We start from the raw sequence: 25,860 nt of genomic DNA on the forward strand, positions 1-25,860 counted from the left end.
AATAAATAAGGGTTGGAGGTTGTTTTTTTTTTGGGGGGGGGGAACTTTGGCAACCCCACCTTGGGAGAGTGTTTGGAGGTGCAGGGAGAATGTGTTTTGATTATACACGATTTTAGCTTTATGAGTTGTCCCTAGAACATTACCCTCATGTATGTTGACAGTTGAATGTACAGTGGTACCTTGGGGTACAGACGCTTCAGTTTACAGATGCTTCAGGTTACAGACTCCGCTAACCCAGAAATAGTACCTCGGGTTAAGAACTTTGCTTCAGGATGAGAACAGAAATCGTGCAGCGGCAGCAGGAGGCCCCATTAGCTAAAGTGGTGCTTCAGGTTAAAAAAAGTTTCAGGTTAAGAACGTACCTCCAGAAGGAATTAAGTTCTTAACCAGAGGTACCACTGTGATATAGAGATTGAACAGAAACAGAAGCAAATATAATGTGTTTCTCCTGTAATATACTCAGTAACGGGATGTGAATAGAAATAAATAACAATTTGATCTTTTTTGTATATTCTTTGAATATAATTGATGACAAAATATATGAAAAACAAAAAAGCAAAAAACTAAAAAAACCACTATTGTTTCCCTTTGTAAAATAACAACAGAGGAAGAAGAGATCTCCAGTAAGTATCCAGTATTTATTGTGACTTTTCAATTGAAATTTTTATTTATTTATTTTTTAACATTTAGTTGTGTTGTAGTTTCCTGATTGATGCTGGAAATCTGAAACTAACACAAAAAGCCCCTGAATCGGTAGAATTTATTCTGGGCTCAGTCATTATACTGTTATGGGGGGGGGGTTAAGGGGCATTGGGAGCCTGTCCTGTCTTTGGGATTTTTTTATACTGGAAATTAAAATCAATATTTTGAATGGAGGCTAGAAAAAAATTCTAGTTATTTCCTGAATGAGACTTTTCAAACGTTATGTCCCTCTGCTATCCTTTTGTCCCTGTGAGTTGGTTTGTCTGGTATCCTCTCCTTTGGGAAAATGAGGATCTGAGAGAAACCAGAAGGGACCTATTTGGCCATCCCCTGTCTGATGGGAACTGTGAATCACATCTAACTGAAGCACTTGGGATCCATCCTAAAATAGGTGCCTCAGGATGGCTTAGAAGTAATGTAAGAAGAGTAGTCATTGAAACCAAGAAAGCATACGAAGCAACACCCCTGCAAACTGCCAGCAATGACAGACATGGGAGAAATATCACTTATCTAGTAGTGAAATGTACACTTAAACTTTGTTGTGTTTAGCTGATGCCCAAGAGATGGAACTCTTCCATGACTGAGTTCCATAACCTTAGCACAGCCACCAAGAAGACCCTATCACCCATGCTCACCAAGCACACCACAGTTGGTGATGGATATTCATGTGTCTTCCTGTGTGCTCCACCCCAAATAAGACCACTCAGTACAGGGCCTGAACTCTTTCTCTCTGTATTTGCTTGGGGGAGCTGATCTTCTTAGCATCCACTTTTCCTTCTGTTCAGAACATTGCTGTAGTGGAAGTGAAAATCCAGAAGGTTTCTTAGGAAACATATGGGAGCAGGATCTGGCTGGCAAATAGTATACCCAAATGAACACCCCAATGATTTTTCTAAAAAGGGTTTTCAGATTTTCCACATTATGCCCCACCTCCACTATTTCCTTCTCTTTGCAATTTGGTCGGACTCCTCTCCTTTGTTATGGAATTGCTCTGTAAAGAAAAACGACTAATATGGAGGCAGCTGTGATGCACATGAGACTGAATCAGTTCAGATCGCTTCTGCTTTCTCTTCTGATGTTTCCTTGATGAAAAGGGGAATCCTTGCCTTAGAACCTAAATATGTGTTACATGACATTTCCACGTTAAGCAGTTAAGAGAACATGACAGACTAACAAGTTGAATTTCCTTTTCAATTTAGCTTCTGGGTGGAAAAGTTGACGTGAGTATTGAGAAATCTTCATACCCTAAGATTTGTAGTGGGAGGTAGAAAGTCTTCTGTTGCTCATAGAATGATCCCAATGGGGGGGAAAGTCACTATGCTATTATGTTTTCCATTTGTGAAAGGCTGGCGTTATTATTCAAGGAAGTTTGAATTCCAAACCAAGGAATTATAAAACTTAGCCTCATCAATAACTTATCTTATTCTACTGGCTGGCAACCAGTATAGCAGAATGTCCAAGCAATTCCATGAAAATATTTTCAAATATTACATAAGTTACTTTTTGTTGTTGCTTTACACATTTTCCACTATTACTTTGTCTTTGCACGTTGGATGGTCTGCTCTTCTTTATCTGCTCTTCTAACCCTAGTTTGCCTGTAAATTCTCATTTTCCCACATGAAGTGGGAGAATCCCTGCCTGAAGATAAAACTGTGTTACGTGGTGGCTGGGGCTCCCATCATGCAGTTTGCTAATCAGTTCAATTTGTTGTTCAATTTAGAAGCTTGGTTTGTCTGATGTAGTGGACATGAGTATTATGGCACTTTTGTGTACTTATTGTATGATCTGGAGTGGGAAACTGGGAGGGAGGGCTTTTCTGCCTCAAAATATGATATCACTGCCAGGGACGAAAATGACGAACAATCTGTTCTCCAGTTCTAATCAGTTTGCTACAGAAGGAACCTTTGTTTGGTTGAGTTCTCTCTTCTCTTCATAGTACTGTTCGATCCTTGTGTGTGTTAGATTCAGTCTATATTTCCAGAAAGAATATATTGAAAAGTTTGGTGCAAAAGCAACAAGCTTGATCACATTTTTCTTAGCGGTTCTGGTATCTCTTTGGATCTTATTACGCAGTTTATGAAAATATGGTAAAATTCTGCCTTTTGAATGCTGAAGTCTCCTATTTCAGGCACTTCAGTGGTGAATGATTTAGCTGTTGCGTAAAGACTAGCTAATAAATTAAATTTTAGGCCCACCCAGGAATTTAAATTGCTTTATTGAACCCCCACATCCTGGACTCTAATTTCATATCCTTTTGGGGGGCAGCTGATCGCCTAGGGCATAGGCATCCTCTTCTCTTCAGAAAATTGTTGTACTGGAAATAAGCATTGTGGGTTTTTAATAAAGGTGCTTTTTAAAAAAAGAAAGGTCTGTAAGGAGGACCTGGCTGGTAACTAGTATAGCTGAACCTCCAGGCAGTTTCATGAAAGCACTTTCAAATTTTCCATGTTATGCCCCATCTCCACTAATACTTTGTCTTTGCACATTGGACACTCAACTCTCCTTCATCTGCTTTTCTAACCTTAATGGAAAAGGAGAGTGACGTCCACACCAAATCTATCAGCCTAGTTATTGGAGAGGGACCTTCCTTTCAGGAAGGTATGGAATTACCCAGGAAAGGAGATTGTCTAAAATGTGAGACTGCCTTTAGATCCGTTTGCTTATTTATTCTGATCTTTCCCTCAGGAAAAGAGGGAATACCTGCCTGAGGATGAAACTATGTGCTATGTGCCATTTCAGTGTCTGTATCTCCCACCATGCCATTTTCCACTGTAGGCTTTGAAACATCAAATATTCATATAGCATCCTTTCATGCTATGATATGATCCTCAATATTGGCAAGAACTAGAAAGAGAAACAAAACAGGAGGCCTCTGCAAGTCTCCCTTCTTCAATTTCTGTATCTTTAAACAGGACTTTGGCCAGGATACCTTTACATAGAGTTCTGTGTATTCATGGCTCCTCAGAAAAGACAATTGTCCTCTGCAAAGTAGCACAAATTATAAAGTTTCCAAATAACTCGTCTAATAAATTCAATTTGCTTTTCCATTTAGAACCTTGGTTTGGGAGACACATTGAAAGTGAGTATTGTGAAACCTTTGTGTGATTACTATATGGTCTGTAGTAGTAATATGAGAGGAAGGGAGGAAAGGAAGGCGGAATTTCCAAGAAAGGTCATACAAATATTTCCACTATTATTTTGTCTTTGCAAGTTGGACAGTCTGCTCTCCTTTATCTGCTCTTCTAACTTTAATGAGTAGGCGAGTGAACTCCATACCAAATATATCAGCCCGTCTGTTAGAGAGAGAGCCTCTTTTCGAGAAGGTATGGAAGAATTCAAGAAAGGAAATTGGCAAAAATGAAGGCAACTGCACAACACGTGAGACTGAATCAGTTTCTGTTGGTTTGCCTTTATATTCTGATCTTTGCCACATGAAATGGTAGAATTCCTGCTTGAGGATGAAACTATGTGTTAGGTGGCATACCTGGGACTGGATCTCCCACCATACCATTTGCTAATCAGTTCGATTTGCTTTTCAGTTTAGGGTCTTGATGTGAATGCAGCCATGAATGTGTTGTGATTCTTGAGTGGATTTCCTATATGATTTATAGCAGGAAAGTGGAAGGGAGATGGGGAGGAAAGGAAAAGTTATTCTCTGTCACAATATATAACTTCATCTAGGGAAGAATTCACAGAGCTAAAATGCTTGCCATTTCCAAAGCCAGGAATTAATTTTTTAAGCATTCAGATATAATCTGCTGCCCCTTGCAGGTCTCCTTTTTTACACTTCTGTTTCCTTAAATCCTGGACCTTGGCCAGACATGAATGTCTAATAAATTCAATTTCCTTTTCTATTTAGAACCTTGATTTGCAAAAGACGTTGCAAGTGAGTATTGTGAAACCTTTGTGTGATTGCTCTATGGTTTGTAGTAGTAAAATGGGAGAAAGAAAGGGAAGGAAGGAGGAACTCTTCTGTGACTCAGAGGATGATCCAAGGCATGGAAGAACTCGTTAGGCTGTAAGGCTTGCCATTTGGCTGGCAACTAATATTGTTTGCCAGACCCACGCAGGGTCTAAAATTGCCTTAGTTCTGCACTCTCGCAGCCTGGGCTCAGTCTCTATATCTTTGTCTTAGGCAGCGGATCTCCTTGCATCATCTTCTGTTCAGAAAATTGTTCTACTGGAAATAAGAATCTTGGGTTTTTGTTTTTTTTAATATAAAGGCTTTTAGGAAAGGTCTGCAAGCAGGAGCAGGCTGGTAACTAGTATAGCAGAACTTCGAAGCAAGTTCATAAAATTATTTCCACATTTTCCATGTATGCCCCATCTCCACTATGACTTTGTCTTTTCAAGTTGGACAGTCTACTCTTCTTTATCTGCTCTTCTAACCTTAATGAATAGGAGACTGAATTCCACACCAAATATATCAGCCTGTTAGAGAGGGACCCTCCTTTTGGGAAGATAAAGAAAATTTCACAAAAGGAAATTGGCTAAAATGAAGGCAGCTGTGCAACACATGAGACTGAATCAGTTTCCGTTGGCTAATGAGTTCGATTTGCTTTTCAGTTTAGGGTCTTGATGTGAATGCAGCCATGAATGTATTGTGATTCTTGAGTGGGTTTAATATATGATTTGTAGTGGGAAAGTGGAAGGGAGTTGGGAGGTGGGGAGCGGAATAGTTATTCTCTGTTACAATATATAACCTCATGCTGGGAAGAATTCACAGAGCTAAAATGCTTGCCCTTTCCTAAAGCAATGAATTCTTTTAGATATTCAGATATAATCTGCTGCCCCCTGCAGGTCTCATTTTTTACATTTCTGTATCCTTAAATACTGAACTTTGGCCAGACACTAATATCTAATAAATTCAATTTGCTTTTCTGTATAGAGCCTTCGTCTGCCAGAAAAAATGCAAGTGAGTATTGCGAAAGCTTAGTGTGTTTACGATACGGTTTGTTGCAGTAAAATGGGAGGAAGAGAGAGAAGGAAGGAGGAACTCTTCTGTGACTCAGTGGATGACCCAAACCATGGAAGAACTCATTAGGCGATAATGTTTGCCATTTGGCTAGCAACTAATATTATTTGCCAGTCCTCTTTTCCAGAAGTTATGGAATGATTCAAGGAAGGAAATGGGCTAAAAACCTGGACTTTTGGCTAAACATTCTCTCAAACAGAGGACACTTTTACACAGTGGACTGTGTGCTGATGGTTCTTCAGAATAAGCAATTGTCCTCTCTCAAGTATTGCAAAATATATGTCGTGCAAAGAACATGAAAGCCTAATATGTTCAATTTGCTTTTCACTGTAGGTTTTGAATCAAATGGTGAATGTGAGTATTGTGAAAGCTTTCTATGGTTATTCTATGGTTTGTAGTGAGAACCTTCCATTTATTTCCATTTAGGGTGCTGTTGAGAAAGTGAATGTTTGAATTGTGAACCATTGTTTTGTCTACGTAGTCCATAATGGGAAAGTGGGAGGAAGGCGGGGAAGAAAAGAGTAGGTCTCCCCCCCCCCAAAAAAAAAGAATCCGAGTCAGGGAAGAACAAACAGAGCTAATATGATTGCCCTTTCTTAAAGCTAGGCATTTGTCAAAGCATTTGCTGCCCCCCTACATTCATTGCTACCATTAAGGAAATGAAAGCTGGGGCGTCTCATTGTAGATCTCCCCAAGTAGTGTTTCATATGTATCTGGACTTTGATTAATCTCCCTTCATATAGAGAGCACTTTTAAATAGCTGACAACCCTTCAAAGTAGATGACTTTCCTCTGTATAGGTGGGCACCTGACATAGTGTTAAGAGTACATAAAAGCCCACGTAATTCCATTTGCTTTTCAATTTAGGATCCTGAGGTGCATTCGACACTGGAAGTGAGTATTTTGAAGTCTTTGTGTATTACCTATATGGTCTGTTTTGTTTGAACCTCCCCCTGCAAAATGCAATTCTAGGGCCCATCCAGGGTCTAAAATTGCCTTTCTAAATCCCTGCAGCCTAGGCTCCATCTATATATCTTTGTTTTGGGCAGCTGATTTCTCTTTTGTTCAGAAAATGGTTTTATCTTGAAAAGAAGAATCTGGGCTTTTAAGAGAGGCTTTTTAGGAAAGCTCTGCAAGCAGGAGTTGGCTGGCAACAGTGTAGCCAAACTTCCAAACAATATCATGAAAATATTTTCAGATTTTCCTTGTATGATCCAACTCCACTATTATTTTTTGGCCTTGCCAAACTACACAAACACCTTAAAAGCTCAACCCAGAATTCAGATATATCAAAACTAAAAACACCAATCTCTTCAGAACGCCATGGTTTTTAATATCATATGCTGTACGATGTACTTACTTTAGAGTTTCAATTTAATAAACACCAATCTCTTCAGAACGCCATGGTTTTTAATATCATATGCTGTACGATGTACTTACTTTAGAGTTTCAATTTAATTTACAAATTCTAAAATTTTAAAAAGTAATTAAAAATTATTATGATTATAAATTTCCAAAAATGTATTTATTTAATATTTCTAAGAGCTGCTTGCAAACTTTCTTCTTGGGATCTCAATGGGATCACACAAACATATAGATACACACACACACACACACACACACACATATATATAGTACACACATCTCCACCTTATGGGGTTCTATTTAGGATAAATGGGCCTTCTTGGAGTAAAATATAACAGAATAAACAAGACCTCAAACTATAACAGCAGTTACTTTAGGAATTTCTTTTAAAAGTTTTTCATGTAAAAGATATCTGAAAAGCTAGTCAGGGTTTTCTTTTAAAAATGTGTTCCAAAGCCGAGTTATAGCTTGCTGTTGCATGATAGAATTAACGCTTTGAAAGAATTCTTGTTAGTTCTTGATATGTATTGACCCAACTATGTGTTACGTGTCATATCTGTGACTGGATCTCCCATACCATTTGCTAATCAGTTCAATCTGCTTTTCAATTTAGCGTGCTGATGCAAATGGAGCCTTGGCAGTGAGTATTGAGATTTTTTTGTTTTCTTTTTAGTGGGAAAGTGGAGATGAGGAAGAAAGGAAAAGTTACTCTCTGTCACAATATAACCTCAGCCAGGGAAGAATTCACAGAGCTAAAACGCCTTGCCTTTCCAAAGGCAGGAATTTTGAACGATTATATTTTAGATATAATCTGCTGTGCCCTGTATCCTTAAACTGCACTTTGGCCACATATTCCCTCAAAGGACACTTTTACATAGTGGACTGTGTACTGATGGTTCTTCAGAATAAACAACTGTGCTCTGTCAAGTGTTGCAGATTATAAGGGGCGCAAACGACATGAAAGCCTAACAAGTTTTATTTGTTTTTCATTGTAGGGTTTGCAAGGTTTATTGAGCGTGAGTATTGTGAAACCTTTGAATGATTATTATATTGTATGTAGTGTGAAAATGGATAGCAGGAAGGGAAGGAAGGAGGTGGTCAGAGGATGATCCCAGCAAGGGAAGAACTCATTAGGCTATAATGTTTGCCATTTGTTACAGGCAGGCAAGTTTTGATACCCAAGCAGAGAATTATAAAATTTAGCACAAAAACATAGGAAGTTCAACTTGTTATTTCCATTTAGTTCTTCTCTTTTTCAAAATATGATCCAAGCCAGGGAAGAACAGACAGAGTTAATATGATTGCCCTTTTTTAAAGGTAGGCATTTGTGAAGAGCATTTGATTATCATTTGCTGCTTCCCTACATTCATTGCTGACATGAAGGAAATAAAAGCTGGGATGTCTTATTGTAGGTGTCTCCAAGATAGTGTAATATGTAACTGGACTTGGATTGACATCCCTTCATATCTCTCAGGAGCCTCCCACAGCCTTCCAGAGACCTCGCACAACCTTCCCAGAGCCTGGCAAGGTAGTAGCAGGCCTTGAGCGAATGGTTCCATGGGGCCTTCCTCACTTTGCATGGTTTTGCCTTTGTACGTAAACCCCCGAAACATGGCGCCCATGTCAATTGCAGACCTACTGTACTGTATATTGTCACTTCATATGACAAGTCTTGGGTTTCCTGTTGGTGTAAAGCTTTTGGGAACATTGGGGTGTGAATGCCACATGAATAATTGGAGTATCTGAATTCTCCTAGTGCTCTATCTCTTGAACCCCATGTAATTTGAGTTGTATTAAAATGTTCATATCTCACATATGCTTCCTGGAAAAGGTCCCTTAGTATTGCTAACAGCTGTAATAAAAGCAAGAATCTGTGAAGGAAAGGAAGCATATGAAACAAACAAGCAGCATGTAATATGAACCTGGACTTGATTCCATATTGTTGAACTGGACTTGGACCAGACATCCCCTCTAAGAGAACACATTTTAATTGAAGACTGTCTGGTGATAGTTATCTATTTTCATAGGCAGTCATCCGTAATGTAGGGCACCTGAAAGCATAATAAGTTCAATTTGTTTTTCAATTTAGGGTCTTGATTTGAACAACTTACTGAGCGTGAGTATTCTGGAACTTTTCTGTATTTTTTATATAGTCTGTAGTGGGAAGGTAGTAAGGGAGGCAAGGAGGAAGTTCTTCTCTCGCTCAGAATATGTGATCCCAGCCAGAGAAGAATATGACAAGCAATCGATTCTTCTGTTCTAAGCAGCCTACTATACAAGGAAGCCTTTGCAGCTAAATCATCTCTTCTTTCTGTAGTAGTGTTGGATTCATGGTGTGTATTAGATCTTGAAGAGTTTGGTTCTAATGCAACAGAGTTACTCAGTTTCCCTCAGAGTTTCAGGTGTCTCTTTGGATCTTAATATGTAGCATATGGAAATATGAGGAAATGCTGCCTATTGGTAAAAGTAAAAAAAAATATGCTATTTGATACATATTTTTGATAGATTGATAACCATGCATATATTAGGGATAGCAATGAGACAGTTTTCAGCACAATGTGAGCAGGTAGTGCTGCCTCCGGAAACTGCAGCTTGCAGAACAGCCAGGAGAGAGAGAAATCTGGATTTCTAGCAGGAATTGAGGATTTCAATTGCATCTTAATGTACATGGGGTCTAAGTGCACATCAATGGGAACACAAGTTTCTATCTCATACTGGTAACTCACAACTTAACTTATGCACATTCAGCTTACTCACTTGGCAAAACATAAATAAATAAGGGGGCGGACGTTTGAGGGGAGAAACTTTGTTAACCCTACCTTAGGGAGAGTGTTTGAAGGTGCAGGGAGAATGTATTTTGATTATACAAAATTTTGGCTTTATGCGTTGTCCCTGGAAAATAACCCTCATGTATGTTGAGAGTCACTTCTGATACAGAGATGTGAACAGAAACAAGTATAATGTGTTTCTCCTGTAATATACTCAGAAATGGGGTGTGAATAGAAATAAATAACAATTTGATCTTTTCTGTATTTTCTTTGAATATATTTGATGATAAAATATATGAAAAACAAAAAAGCAAAAAACTAAAAAAACAATATTGTTTCCCTTTGTAAAACAACGACAGAGAAAGAAGAGATCTCCAGTAAGTATCCAGTATTTATTGTGACTTTTCAATTTAAAAAAAGAATTATTTATTTTTTAACATTTAGTCATGTGGTCGTATCCTGATTGATTCTGGTTCATGTCTTCTAGGAATCTGAAACTAAATCAAAGAGCCCAGGCGTGGGTAGAATTTATTCTGGGCTCCTTCATTATACTGTTCTTTGGGGAGGTGTTTTTTGGGGGGCCGGGGGGTCCTGTCCTTCTCTTTGGGAAATTTTTATACTGCAACTGAAATCACAATTAAAAAAAATATATCTTTGATGTAGGCTGGAAAACATCTAGTTATTTCCTAAAAGAGACCATTTCGATGTTATGTCCCTCTGCTATATTTTTGTCCCTGTGGGTTGGTCTGTCTGGTATCCTCTCCTTTACCTTCTGTCCTAAGCCTTTTGGCAAATGATGATAGACATTTCACTGAATCTGTTAGCCCTAAATATTGGGGAGGGGAATTTCAGGAAATGATGAAGAAAGCCAAGGGGAAGAAAAAATCCAGTCTGATGTAGAGATGAGGGAGAAATTAGATTCAGCTATCATTTTAAACCCCACTTGCCTACTTCTCACTTTCTGAAACCAAATGCTGTACTAACTGGAACATATCAGCGCTTCTGAATTCAACATTCTCTGAATGTTGGAGTGCTGCTCTCCAGGCAAGCAGTGTGTACAAGAATGCATGGGGCAGGGTAAAAATATGCATTAAAATGCATTTATTAGTTAAATTCACATACAAAAAGTGCATTACATTACAGATTATTTGCAAGAATTTGAACATTAGGCAAAAGTGCATATAAGTCTTCTACATTAGGGAAAAATGCACCAAAATGCAAAAGGATTTTCTTGAGGGCTTAAAAAAAAAATCACAAACTGTGGAAATGTGGAGAACAGATCTTCAGGATGGGAAAATGAGGATCTGAGAGAAATCAGAAGGGACCTATTTGGCCATCCCCTGTCTGATGGGAACTGTGAACCACATCTAACTGAAGCACTTGGGATCCATCCTAAAATAGGTGCCTCAGGATAGCTAAGAAGTAATGTAAGGAGAGTAGTCATTGAAACCAAGAAAGCATACGAAGCAACACCCCTGCAAACTGCCAGCAATGACAGACATGGGAGAAATATCACTTATCTAGTAGTGAAATGTACACTTAAACTTTGTTGTGTTTAGCTGATGCCCAAGAGATGGAACTCTTCCATGACTGAGTTCCATAACCTTAGCACAGCCACCAAGAAGACCCTATCACCCATGCTCACCAAGCACACCACAGTTGGTGATGGATATTCATGTGTCTTCCTGTGTGCTCCACCCCAAATAAGACCACTCAGTACAGGGCCTGAACTCTTTCTCTCTGTATTTGCTTGGGGGAGCTGATCTTCTTAGCATCCACGTTTCCTTCTGTTCAGAACATTGTTGTCGTGGAAGTGAAAATCCAGAAGGTTTCTTAGGAAACATATGGGAGCAGGATCTGGCTGGCAAATAGTATACCCAAATGAACACCCCAATGATTTTTCTAAAAAGGGTTTTCAGATTTTCCGCATTATGCCCCACCTCCACTATTTCCTTCTCTTTGCAATTTGGTCGGACTCTTCTCCTTTGTTATGGAATTGCTCTGTAAAGAAAAACGACTAATATGGAGGCAGCTGTGATGCACATGAGACTGAATCAGTTCAGATTGCTTTTCCTTTCTCTTCTGATGTTTCCTTGATGAAAAGGGGAATCCTTGCCTTAGAACCTAAATATGTGTTACATGACATTTCCACATGTTAAGCAGTTAAGAGAACATGACAGACTAACAAGTTCCTTTTCAATTTAGGTTTTGGGTGGAGCAACTAGCGTGAGTATTGAGAAATCTTCATACCCTAAGATGTGTAGTGGGAGGGAGAAGGTCTTCTGTTGCTCATAGGATGATCCCACTGGGGGGGAAATTCACTACGCTATAATGTTTTCCATTTGTGAAAGGCAGTCATTATTACTCAAGGAAGTTTGAATTCCAAACCAAGGAATTATAAAACTTAGCCTCATCAATAACTTATATTATCCTACTGGCTGGCAACCAGTATAGCAGAATGTCCAAGCAATTCCATGAAAATATTTTCAAATTTTACATAAGTTACTTTTTGTTGTTGTTGTTTTACACACTTTCCACTATTACTTTGTCTTTGCACGTTAGACTGTCTGCTCTTCTTTATCTGCTCTTCTAACCCTTGTTTGCCTGTAAATTCTTTAGTTTGCCTGTAAACTCTCATTTTCCCACACGAAGTGGGAGAATCCCTGCCTGAAGATAAAACATTCATCTCTTCTGGGGATCTGAAACTAAATCAAAGAGCCCAGGCGTGGGTAGAATTTATTCTGGGCTCCTTCATTATACTGTTCTTTGGGGAGGTGTTTTTTTGGGGGGCCGGGGGGTCCTGTCCTCTTTGGGAAATTTTTATACTGCAACTGAAATCACAATTAAAAAAAATAAAATTAAACAATTAAATATATATATCTTTGATGTAGGCTGGAAAACATCTAGTTACTTCCTAAAAGAGACCTTTTTGATGTTATGTCCCTCTGCTATATTTTTGTCCCTGTGGGTTGGTCTGTCTGGTATCCTCTCCTTTACCTTCTGTCCTAAGCCTTTTGGCAAATGATGATAGACATTTCACTGAATCTGTTAGCCCTAAATATTGGGGAGGGGAACTTCAGGAAATGATGAAGAAAGCCAAGGGGAAGAAAAAATCCAGTCTGATGTAGAGATGAGGGAGAAATTAGATTCAGCTATCATTTTAAAACCCACTTACCTACTTCTCACTTTCTGAAACAAAATGCTGTACCAACTGGAACATATCAGCCCTTCTGAATTCAACATTCACTGAATGTTGCAGTGCTGCTCTCCAGGCAAGCAATGTGTACAAGAATGCATGGGGCAGGGTAAAAATATGCGTTAAAATGCATTTATTAGTTAAAGTAACATACAAAAATGTATTACATTACAGATTATTTACAAGAATTTGAAATCCAGAAGGTTTCTTAGGAAACATATGGGAGCAGGATCTGGCTGGCAAATAGTATACCCAAATGATTTTTCTGAAAAGGGTTTTCAGATTTTCCGCATTATGTCCCACCTCCACTATTTCCTTCCCTTTGCAATTTGGTTGGACTCCTCTCCTTTGTTATGGAATTGCTCTGTAAAGAAAAATGACTAATATGGAGGCAGCTGTGATGCACATGAGACTGAATCAGTTCAGATCGCTTCTGCTTTCTCTTCTGATGTTTCCTTGATGAATAGGGGAATCCTTGCCTTAGGACCTAAATATGTGTTACATGAAATTTCCACATGTTAAGCAGTTAAGAGAACATGACAGACTAACAAGTTGAATTTCCTTTTCAATTTAGGTTCTGGGTGGAAAAGTTGACGTGAGTATTGAGAAATCTTCATACCCTAAGATTTGTAGTGGGAGGTAGAAAGTCTTCTGTTGCTCATAGAATGATCCCAATGGGGGGAAAAGTCACTATGCTATTATGTTTTCCATTTGTGAAAGGCAGGCGTTATTATTCAAGGAAGTTTGAATTCCAAACCAAGGAATTATAAAACTTAGCCTCATCAATAACTTATATTATCCTACTGGCTGGCAACCAGTATAGCAGAATGTCCAAGCAATTCCATGAAAATATTTTCAAATTTTACATAAGTTACTTTTTGTTGTTGCATTTTCCACTATTACTTTGTCTTTGCACGTTGGATGGTCTGCTCTTCTTTATCTGCTCTTCTAACCCTAGTTTGCCTGTAAATTCTCATTTTCCCACATGAAGTGGGAGGATCCCTGCCTGAAGATAAAACTGTGTTACGTGGTGGCTGGGGCTCCCATCATGCAGTTTGCTAATCAGTTCAATTTGTTGTTCAATTTAGAATCTTGGTTTGTCTGATGTAGTGGACATGAGTATTATGGCACTTTTGTGTACTTATTGTATGATCTGGAGTGGGAAACTGGGAGGGAGGGCTTTTCTGCCTCAAAATATGATATCACTGCCAGGGAAGAAAATGACGAACAATCTGTTCTCCCACGATGCCATTTGCTAATCAGTTCATTTTGTTGTTCAATTTAGAGTCTTCCTGTGTCTGGTTTAGTGGATGTGAGTATTGTGGAACTTTTGTTTATTTATTGTATGCTCTGGAGTGGGAAACTGGGAGGGAGGGAGAGAGCGAGTACTTTTCTGCCTCAAAGTATGATCCCAGCCAGGCAATTATATGACAATCTGTTCTCCAGTTCTAATCAGTTTGCTACAGAAGGAACCTTTGTTTGGCTGAGTTCTCTCTTCTCTTCATAGTACTGTTTGATCCTTGTGTGTGTTAGATTCAGTCTATATTTCCAGAAAGAATATATTGAAAAGTTTGGTGCAAAAGCAACAAGCTTGATCACATTTTTCTTAGAGGTTCTGGTATCTCTTTGGATCTTATTACGCAGTTTATGAAAATATGATAAAATTCTGCCTTTTGAATGCTGAAGTCTCCTATTTCAGGCACTTCAGTGATGAATGATTTAGCTGTTGAGTAAGGACTAGCTAATAAATTAAATTTTAGGCCCACCCAGGAATTTAAATTGTTTTATTGAACCCCCACATCCTGGGCTCTAATTTCATATCCTTTTGGGGGCAGCTGACCACCTAGGGCAAAGGCATCCTCTTCTCTTCAGAAAATTGTTGTACAATACTGGAAATAAGAATTGTGGGTTTTTAATAAAGGTGTTTTTTAAAGGAAAGGTCTGTAAGCAGGACCTGGCTGGTAACTAGTATAGCTGAACCTCCAGGCAGTTTCATGAAAGCACTTTCAAATTTTCCATGTTATGCCCCATCTCCACTAATACTTTGTCTTTGCCCGTTGGACACTCAACTCTCCTTCATCTGCTTTTCTAACCTTAATGGAAAAGGAGAGTGAAGGAAAGGTCTGTAAGCAGGACCTGGCTGGTAACTAGTATAGCTGAACCTCCAGGCAGTTTCATGAAAGCACTTTCAAATTTTCCATGTTATGCCCCATCTCCACTAATACTTTGTCTTTGCCCGTTGGACACTCAACTCTCCTTCATCTGCTTTTCTAACCTTAATGGAAAAGGAGAGTGAAGTCCACACCAAATCTATCAGCCTGGTTACTTGAGAGGGACCTTCCTTTCAGGAGGGTATGGAATTACCCAGGAAAGGAGATTGGCTAAAATGAAGACATGTGAGACTGTCTTTAGGGAGACTTCCAGGTTGGCACCATCGCCGAATGGCGGACTCCCTCCGAGCTCCGGAGGGAGCCTGCTCGGCAGGGGCTGGGTTCTACCGCGCTGGCGACGCGGGGACCCTCAAAAACCATGGGCGCTGAAACCCATGGGCATGGTGACTCGGCTGGCACCGTTTGCACCCCCCCCGACCACGCGAAGGAGCCTTTTTAAAGGCTGCAGAGCGGGTGACAGGGGGGGTGGTGGTGCTGTGAGTCCTCCGCTTCCCCTGCCGAGCGAAGCCGCATGCCATTTGGCGGAGAGCACTGACTTCTTCCATTGAAAATCTGGACTTAAAAGAACAACCCGTGAGTAATTGGAACTTGGATTAAAAAGGGGAATAAATTTTTTCTTAAATTCGGAGCGAACGGGGGAGGTATAAAAAGGAAGTCAACCTCCCCCCTGTTGTAGAGAGCTAAAGCAAAGGACCTGACAACTAAGATCGAGCGCAACCTTTTCTTTTGATAAAGATATTAATTTCGCGATGGAAAATTATAAGCTGGGCTGGAGGAGAAGAGTGGAATGTGAATTAAAATACAACCCCCCCCCCGGAAGCTCCGGGAGCGATCCGTGAGAGTGCCTGGAGAGGAGAAATAGAGGTTTTGACAGCTGTCAAAGGAGCTGCCAAACTGAGAACAAAAAGAGAACTTTGTTACGAGGACTTTGCTGGTTACATTTGTTATAAATTGGACATAAACTGTTTAAAATAAGGAATAATAAGTTACTTTGACTGGTGGGTGAGATCGGGAATGAAACTGAGTTACTATAATCCCTCTAGAGGAGCTGCGGGTTATTACAAGTATCGCTGGCATGGAATTTGAATCGGACATTTTATCTCCTGGGAAACTGCAGAAATGGAACACTATTTTGTCTACAGAGGTCTACACACTAAAGGAGACAATAGATTTATCTATTGAAGAATGGAAGGGACTTGACGTAATGTTTTGTTCCTGAATAACAAAGCCTCTGTAGAGGAATTACAAGCTTTTTGGAATTAGAACATTTCTGCAGGAGAGCAGGGGGGAAAAAAAAGAGAGGAGAAGAGAGAACAACAAAGAACAACAAGAAAAACAAGAACTGGACAAAGGTGGAAGATAGACCCTTTCTAAGATTGGACATTTGAAATTAAAGATGATTAAAAGATGGCAAAGATTACTAAAAAGACGGCAAAGCGGACTGGTGAAGGATTATGGCTTAGATTATGGTTTTAGATGTGGGGGCTCCAGGAGACAGTGGATATTGATGGACATGGGGAACGCAACCGGGAAAGGGGGGAGGGAAATTTGGAATCCAAAGGGTGTTAAATTATATCTTATTCTTTTTTAATTCTTTTATGTTAATCTGTATCTCATATCAAAGAGGGGAACTCGTGGAAGGGAACAGGTCGATTTTAGGGGATGGGAAAATACTTTTTAAATTGGGTTAATGATAATAATTTTAAAATTTGGGGTAAGAATTTGTTGAATCTATTTGAAAGAATTGGAATACAAGAGGGGGTGGGGAGGGGGAAGTCCTAGAAAGATGATATTGAAAATAAGGCCTTAAATTTGGATGTTTTTCTTTTTTTTGTTATATTTGAAAATCTTTAATAAATATTATTAAAAAAAAAAAAGAGACTGTCTTTAGATCCGTTTGCTTATTTATTCTGATCTTTCCCTCAATTCAATTTCCGTTTCTATTTAGAGCCTTGGTCTGCAAGATAAACTGCAAGTGAGTATTGTGAAACCTTTGTGTGATTGCTATATGGTTTGTAGTAGTAAAATGGGAGAAAGAAAGGGAAGGAAGGAGGAACTCTTCTGTGACTCGTTAGGCGATAATGTTTGCCATTTGGCTGGCAACTAATATTATTTGCCAAACCCATCCAGGGTTTAAAATTGCCTTAGTTCTACACTCTCACAGCCTGGGCTCAGTCTCTATATCTTTGTCTTGGGTAGCGGATCTCCTTGGCATCATCTTCTATTCAGAAAATTGTTCTACTGGAAATAAGAATTTTGGGTTTTTGTTTTTTTACTATAAAGGCTTTTAGGAAATGTCTGCAAGCAGGAGCAGGCTGGCAACTAGTATAGCAGAACTTTCAAGCAAGTTCATAAAATTATTTCCACATTTTCCATGTATGCCCCATCTCCACTATTACTTTGTCTTTTCAAGTTGGACAGTCTACTCTTCTAACCTTAATGAATAGGAGACTGAATTCCACACCAAATATATCAGCCTGACTGTTAGAGAGGGACCCTCCTTTTGGGAAGATACGGAATTATTAATGAAAGGAAATTGGCTAAAATGAAGGCAGCTGTGCAACACATGAGACTGAATCAGTTTCCGTTGGTTTGCCTTTATATTTTATTATTTGCCACATGAAATGGTAGAATTCCTGCTTGAGGATGAAACTATGTGTTAGGTGGTATACCTGGGACTGGATTTCCCACCATTTGCTAATCAGTTTGATTTGCTTTTCAGTTTAGGGTCTTGATGTGAATGCAGTCATGAATGTATTGTGATTCTTGAGCAGGTTTCCTATATGATTTGTAGTGGGAAAGTGGAAGGGAGTTAGGGGTGGGGAGAGGAAAAGTTATTCTCTGTTACAATATATAACCTCATGCTGGGAAGAATTCACAGAGCTAAAATGCTTGCCCTTTCCTAAAGCAATGAATTCTTTTAGGTGTTCAGATATAATCTGCTGCCCCCTGCAGGTCTCATTTTTTACATTTCTGTATCCTTAAATACTGAACTTTGGCCAGACACTAATATCTAATAAATTCAATTTGCTTTTCTATTTAGAGCCTTCGTCTGCCAGAAAAACTGCAAGTGAGTATTGCGAAAGCTTAGTGTGTTTACGATACGGTTTGTTGCAGTAAAATGGGAGGAAGAGAGAGAAGGAAGGAGGAACTCTTCTGTGACTCAGTGGATGACCCAAACCATGGAAGAACTCATTAGGCGATAATGTTTGCCATTTGGCTGGCAACTAATATTATTTGCCAGCCCTCTTTTCCAGAAGGTATGGAATGATTCAAGGAAGGAAATGGGCTAAAAACCTGGACTTTTGGCTAAACATTCTCTCAAACAGAGGACACTTTTACACAGTGGACTGTGTGCTGATGGTTCTTCAGAATAAACAATTGCCCTGTGTCAAGTATTGCAAAATATATGTCGTGCAAAGAACATGAAAGCCTAATATGTTCAATTTGCTTTTCTCTGTAGGTTGTAGATCAATTGTTGAAAGTGAGTATTGTGAAAGCTTTCTATGGTTATTCTATGGTTTGTAGTGAGAACGTTCCATTTATTTCCATTTAGGGTGGTGTTGAGAAAGTGAATGTTTGCATTGTGAACCATTGTTTTGTCTACGTAGTCCATAATGGGAAAGTGGGAGGAAGGCGGGGAAGAAAAGAGTAGCCCCCCCACCAAACAAATAGAATCCGAGTCAGGGAAGAACAAACAGAGCTAATATGATTGCCCTTTCTTAAAGCTAGGCATTTGTCAAAGCATTTGCTGCCCCCCTACATTCATTGCTACCATTAAGGAAATGAAAGCTGGGGCGTCTCATTGTAGATCTCCCCAAGCAGTGTTTCATATGTATCTGGACTTTGATTAATCTCCCTTCATATAGAGAGCACTTTTAAATAGCTGACAACCCTTCAAAGTAGATGATTTTCCTCTGTATAAGTGGGCACCTGACATAGTGTTAAGAGTACATAAAAGCCCAAGTAATTCCATTTGCTTTTCAATTTAGGATCCTCAGGTGCATTCGACACTGGAAGTAAGTATTTTGAAGTCTTTGTTTATTACCTATATGGTCTGTTTTGTTTGAACCTCCCCCTGCAAAATGCAATTTTAGGTCCATCCAGGGTCTAAAATTGCCTTTCTAAATCCCTGCAGTTCTGTCTATATATCTTTGTTTTGGGCAGCTGATTTCTCTTTTGTTCAGAAAATAGTTTTATTTTCCTTGTATGCTCCAACTCCACTATTATTTTGTCCTTGCAAGTTGGACAGTCTACTCTGTTATCTGCTCTTGTAACCCTCATGGAAAAGGAGAGTGACCTCTACACCAAATTTACCAGCCTGGCTGTTAGAGAGGGACCCTCCTTTCGGGATGTTTTAGAATTACCATGGAAAGGAAAGTTGCTAAAATGATGGCAGCGATACTGGACGTGAGCCTGAATCAGTTCTGATGGGTTTTTCTGTATATTCTGATCTTTCCTACATGAAAATGAGGAATCCTTGTCTGAGGATGAAACTTGGTCATTCCGTGTCAAGTGATCCAACTCTTTACTTCATGTCATCCAATTTTGTTAATATTTTGTACACTTGTACAAACTATAATAGCACTTACTTCAGGAATTTCTTTAAAAAGTTTTTCATGTAAAAGATATCTGAAAAGCTAGTCAGGCTTTTCTTTTAAAAACGTGTTCCAAAGCCGAGTTATAGCTTGCTCTGGCGTGATGGAATTAACTCTTTGAAAGAATTCTTGTTAGTTCTTGATATATATTGACCCAACTATGTGTTACGTGTCATATCTGTGACTGGATCTTCCATACCATTTGCTAATCAGTTCAATCTGCTTTTCAATTTAGCGTGCTGATGTGAATGGAACCATGGGAGTGAGTATTGAGATTTTTTGTTTTGTTTTTAGTGGGAAAGTGGAGATGAGGAAGAAAGTAAAAGTTACTCTCTGTCACAATATAACCTCAGCCAGGGAAGAATTCACAGAGCTAAAATGCCTTGCCTTTCCAAAGGCAGGAATTTTGAATGATTATATTTTAGATATAATCTGCTGTGCCCTGTATCCTTAAACTGGACTTTGGCCACATATTCTCTCAAAGGACACTTTTATATTGTGGACTGTGTACAGATGGTTCTTCAGAATAAACAACTGTGCTCTGTCAAGTGTTGCAGATTATAAGGGGCGCAAACAACATGAAAGCTTAACAAGTTTTATTTGTTTTTCATTGTAGGCTTTCCAAGGTTTATTGAGCGTGAGTATTGTGAAACCTTTGAATGATTATTATATTGTATGTAGTGTGAAAATGGGAAGCAGGAAGGGAAGGAAGGAGGTGGTCAGAGGATGATCCCAGCAAGGGAAGAACTCATTAGGCTATAATGTTTGCCATTTGTTATAGGCAGGCAAGTTTTGATACCCAAGCAGAGAATTATAAAATTTAGCACAAAAACATAGCAAGTTCAACTTGTTATTTCCATTTAGTTCTTCTCTTTTTCAAAATATGATCCAAGCCAGGGAAGAACAGACAGAGTTAATATGATTGCCCTTTTTTAAAGGTAGGCATTTGTGAAGAGCATTTGATTATCATTTGCTGCTTCCCTACATTCATTGCTGACATGAAGGAAATAAAAGCTGGGATGTCTTATTGTAGGTGTCTCCAAGATAGTGTAATATGTAACTGGACTTGGATTGACATCCCTTCATATCTCTCAGGAGCCTCCCATAGCCTTCCAGAGACCACGCACAACCTTCCCAGAGTCTGGCAAGGTAGTAGCAGGCCTTGAGTGAATGGTTCCATGGGGCCTTCCTCACTTTGCATGGTTTTGCCTTTGTACGTAAACCCCCGAAACATGGCGCCCATGTCAATTGCAGACCTACTGTACTGTATATTGTCACTTCATATGACAAGTCTTGGGATTCCTGTAGGTGTAAAGCTTTTGAGAACATTGGGGTGTGAATGCCACATGAATAATTGGAGTATCTGAATTCTCCTAGTGCTCTGTCTCTTGAAGCCCATGTAATTTGAGTTGTATTAAAATGTTCATATCTCACATATCCTTCCTGGAAAAGGTCCCTTAGTATTGCTAACAGCTGTAATAAAAGCAAGAATCCGTGAAGGAAAGGAAGCATATGAAACAAACAAGCAGCATGTAATATGAACCTGGACTTGATTCCATATTGTTGAACTGGACTTGGACCAGGCATCCCCTCTAAGAGAACACATTTTAATTGAAGACTGTCTGGTGAAAGTTATCTATTTTCATAGGCAGTCATCCGTAATGTAGGGCACCTGAAAGCATAATAAGTTCAATTTGTTTTTCAATTTAGGGTCTTGATTTGAACAACTTACTGAGCGTGAGTATTCTGGAACTTTTCTGTATTTTTTATATAGTCCGTAGTGGGAAGGTAGTAGGGAGGCAAGGTGGAAGTTCTTTTCTGCCTCAGAATATGATCCTAGCCAAAAAAGAATATGACAAATAATTGATTCTTCTGTTCTAAGCAGCCTACTCTAGAAGGAACCCTTTGCAGCTGAATTATCTCTTTTCTTCATAGTAGTGTTAGATCATGGTATATATTAGATTTGGTCCACATTTCCAGAAATACTATCTTGAAGAGTTTGGTACTTAAGCAACAAGGTTACTCACAGTTTCCCGCAGAGTTTCAGGTGTCTCTTGGGATCTTAGTAGGCCACTCCCTTCCCTGGGAGCGGGGTTTCGGGCAGGCCCCACACTCCCAGTGTGGGGAGAGAGCCAGTGTGGTTAAGAGCGATGGACTTGTAATCTGGGGAACCGGGTTCGCGTCTCCGCTCCTCCACATGCAGCTGCTGGGTGACCTTGGGCCAGTCACACTTCTCTGAAGTCTCTCAGCCCCACTCACCTCACAGAGTGTTTGTTGTGGGGGAGGAAGGGAAAGGAGATTGTGAGCCGCTTTGAGACTCCTTAGGGTAGTGATAAAGCGGGATATCAAATCCAAACTCTTCTTCTTCTTCCCACCGTGTTCAGCGGGGGTGTGGCAGTGCCCCCACATCATGGGGGAGTCCCGGCCGCGTCACACCTCCTCTGACCAATCCAGTCGGCCGAGGGCGTGGCTTATAGCATTTATGCAGCCACACGGCCTGGTTGTGCTCCATCTTGGTTCCTGCCTCAGAACATCCACAGGGCTCCCCCTACTGGTGGTTGACCCTTACTGGACTAGCTGCATGGCAGGCAGGAGTCAGATATAGTCGGTTCAATTCCAATGCCTAAGCCAATACCACTCACATTCTGTGACCAATTAAGTTGTGGCCTTTATTAGCCCATTAACCTAAAATACTGGTGTCCATGTGTTTTATTATTCAACAAATGGGGGAAGGCTCAGGGCCTTGACATGCAATGCAGCACATGGAAATATGGGACAATGCTGCCTATTGGATGTTGAGGTCCTCTCCCTTATACACCTCAGTGATGAATGCTTGAGCTGCTGAGGAAAGACTAACTATATACACGCTTCTATATTTCAGGGTGTTACTGGTGTAGTTGTGAGTATTGCTGATACTTTTAAATGAGCAATATTTTGGTTTACAACGAAAGGGGCATTATTACTATTATTAATATTATTTAACTGGATGATACCCAGTAGCTTCTGTTGCATTTGTGTGTAATCTTTGCTTGTGGTCCTAGTGACATTAGTGCGGTCTGAGTAATAGCAGTACTATGTTACAGATAGGTAGCCGTGTTGGTCTGCCATAGTCAAAACAAAATAAAAAAATTCCTTCCAGTAGCACCTTAAAGACCAACTAAGTTAGTTCTTGGTATGAGCTTTCGTGTGCATGCACACTTCTTCAGATACGAAGGTTGAGCGTCTGCATAAAGTTGTTAACCCCATTCCCACCCCCCTAGGGCTGCATTTCATGTGGGGACCCCAAATGCTTCCCCCTCAGAATAGTGCCTCGTTTCCCACCCCCCAAACAGGGCTGGAAGGCAGGAAAAATGGCACTGAGCATGAAATGCAAATCTTACCCCCTGGGGGCAAGGGATGCGCGGTTGGGGAAAGGAGTGGTATTCAAGAATCCATTTAGCCTTCTGATATCTTACATGGCTGAGTTTTCTACCACAAGGCTAGAATGGAAAACAGACAAATGTGCAGATTGGTGACTCATTATTTGCATTTTTATCTTGTATTTACAACTTGTGGGCCACCATGAGATCTTTTGATTAAGGGCAGTATATAACAAATATATTAAAAATAAATAATCGTAAGAAACATTTTACAGTAGCTATGAGCCTACAAAAGCTTCCCTCTGTGCTGAAATGGTTGCCTTCCTTGGTCTATTTATTCAGAGGAGACCGATTGAAATTAATTACCTAAGTTAGTCATGTCCATTAATTTCAGTCTGTCTTCTATGAACAAAATACATATTTCTCAGTGATAAGCAAATCTTTGTTCTGGGTAGCCTCTCCTTCCTTTCAATTAAATGCCTGTTTGCTAGTCATTTAGTGACCTGTAGTGACTTACTTAGTGCCCTAAGGAAACAGAGAAATAACTTGTGTCTTTTGCTTCTTTTTCAACAACAATCTACCTGAGCAGTAAAGAATTGTAAGTATTTCTATGTATATAGTCTACATATGGTTCATCTGTGTCATTAGCAATATCCTGGTGGGACTGAAATACTTCAGGGGAAATTATTACCTTTCTCTGAGAGCCTCCTATGTGTGAAATATTTTCTAGTCTGTAGAGAAGCTATCACATTAGAGGGTAGGATGGGTACCCTGTCACCACTGAATATGCTTTCACTCGAATCCACAGTATAACATATATACTTCGTCATACAAAATGAAATCAAGACCCTACTAATAAAACTTCAGCTCTGTTGACTAGATAATGTACTCAACTCTGATGATAAGCTGGAGAGTTAAAGTTGGTCCTGTGGTGATACCACTCAGGGCCTGGACTCCAGAGAAATGATGCTCTGCAGATATTGTTGGATGCTAAGTCCCATCATTGTTGACCCTTGGCTATGCTGGCTAGGAAAGATGGGGATTGGGTTCAAGAACACTGGTAGGTTGTCCCTCAATTCCCTTTAGAATAAGATTGTCATCACTAGATTAATTTATATGATTTACTTTATTATTTCCAGGTGTATTACGGACTGAACATACCTATGCTCCTGGGCCAGATTGACAATGACTTCTTGCTCCTGCGCATTCCACATTGCCACTCCAAAGCCAATCAAGTGAAACCAGAGAATCACGAATCATACTAGTACACTTTAGATAATTTCTGTAACTGATTTTGTTGCCTTTGTAATAGAGGGCAGAGGGCACTAAAAACTGCCCCACTACCCCCCTGGAGGATGGCAATCGCTTTGCAAAAATAAAAGAAAATTGCAATGACACTGAAATGGTTTGCTTGCTTTTTATTAACGGTCCAACTAAGAAATCATAACATTCATTACTGTTGAAACAAGATCCACACACATGTCACCACATATGTTTGCTTTTGTGATACATGAATTCAGTAAATACAGGGCTGATGGCAACTAGGCAGTGGCTCGCTACAGAATGGCCCATTTTCACTGCGAGGTAGTAAAATCACAGGACTCCACCTATTCATGAATTTTCTGCAAACCCGTTCAGGAATCTGGGCACATGATGACTTCATCCTGCAGTTCGATTCCCGGGTTGGGAATCTCGTTGGAATAAAGTTATAAACTCAAACCAAAAAGCAGCCGGTCCCTGGTGGGGTCCCCTAGCCAGCTTAGTCTTCTGAGGTCCAGGAAAAGTGTGCCAGACTGCTCCCTCCTTCTGCTCAGGCCTGCCTCTCTTTAAATTGTGGTGGAAGCAATGCAAGCTGGTCCAAGCTGGAGGTGCATATAAGCAGTTGTTATGGGAATTAGTGGAGAAACTAGTGGTCAGAAGGAAAATTAGGGGAGGAGATGGGTGGAACTGGTGGCAGGGGCTGGGCCAACCTTAGTTAGGATTATGTGGTTAACTTCCTTGGTGTAGAAACAGCTTCCTTTTCCTGAAATTATGGAAATTTCAACATATGCCCACTCAACCAAAGCTGCATATGACAGGCCAGGAGAAAATCAATTTTAATGATTTGATTTGTTGTATTTCTATGCTGCGTTTCATTCAAATGAATCCCAAAGTGCCTTACAAATAATAAATAACAATAGCATAATAAAACATAAAAGAACATTACAAATACAGCATAATATAAAACAATAAACCAATCATCAATAAAACAATTACAACCTATAAAATGCTATTAAGAAAGCTAAAAACATAGGCTAAACATCACAATTACAGTAAAAGTCATGATTAACAAACCAACACAGCATTTACAATCTATAAAACAATATTGACAACAGAATAGCAACTTTAAAAATAAGCAAAGCACTGTTAAGGTTATACACAGACACTGCATGCCCTCATGACTCATAATATTTCACTCTAGTCAGTTCATTAAAATACACATAAAACACAGATGCTGCCCATTGTTACGCCAGCTCAGCCAGATGCTGGGGTCCCTGGGCAGTGGACCATGATGGAGACAGTGGGGCCCTGGGCCTACTGCCAATGGTAAGGTGGGCATTGACTGAGTAGCCTGCCCAGGCATTGTTGACAAAGAACTTGTCTTCCTCACTCATGATAATCAGGAGGTCAATTCCCACTTGAGGAAGTTTGAGACAAGCCTCCTGAGCAGTGAGTCATGGATGCACT

At 39.8% G+C, this 25,860-nt stretch overlaps 1 protein-coding gene across 1 annotated transcript; it reads left to right on the top strand.

Annotated features, from left to right (window-relative positions):
- Positions 1-924: 924 nt before the first annotated feature.
- Positions 925-24,398, top strand: LOC307223404 (uncharacterized protein; the record flags this gene model as incomplete). Its single annotated transcript, XM_079989373.1, has 11 exons — positions 925-951; positions 2,423-2,449; positions 3,755-3,781; positions 4,562-4,588; positions 17,125-17,151; positions 18,640-18,660; positions 19,169-19,195; positions 20,010-20,036; positions 20,391-20,411; positions 21,485-21,562; positions 24,273-24,398. The coding sequence occupies 11 exons, from the start codon at positions 925-927 to the stop codon at positions 24,396-24,398; spliced, it is 435 nt and encodes a 144-aa protein (XP_079845499.1).
- Positions 24,399-25,860: the final 1,462 nt, after the last annotated feature.

The sequence above is a fragment of the Podarcis cretensis genome (genome assembly GCF_951804945.1).
Source record: "Podarcis cretensis genome assembly, chromosome: 8".
NCBI classification, from domain to species: domain Eukaryota; kingdom Metazoa; phylum Chordata; class Lepidosauria; order Squamata; family Lacertidae; genus Podarcis; species Podarcis cretensis.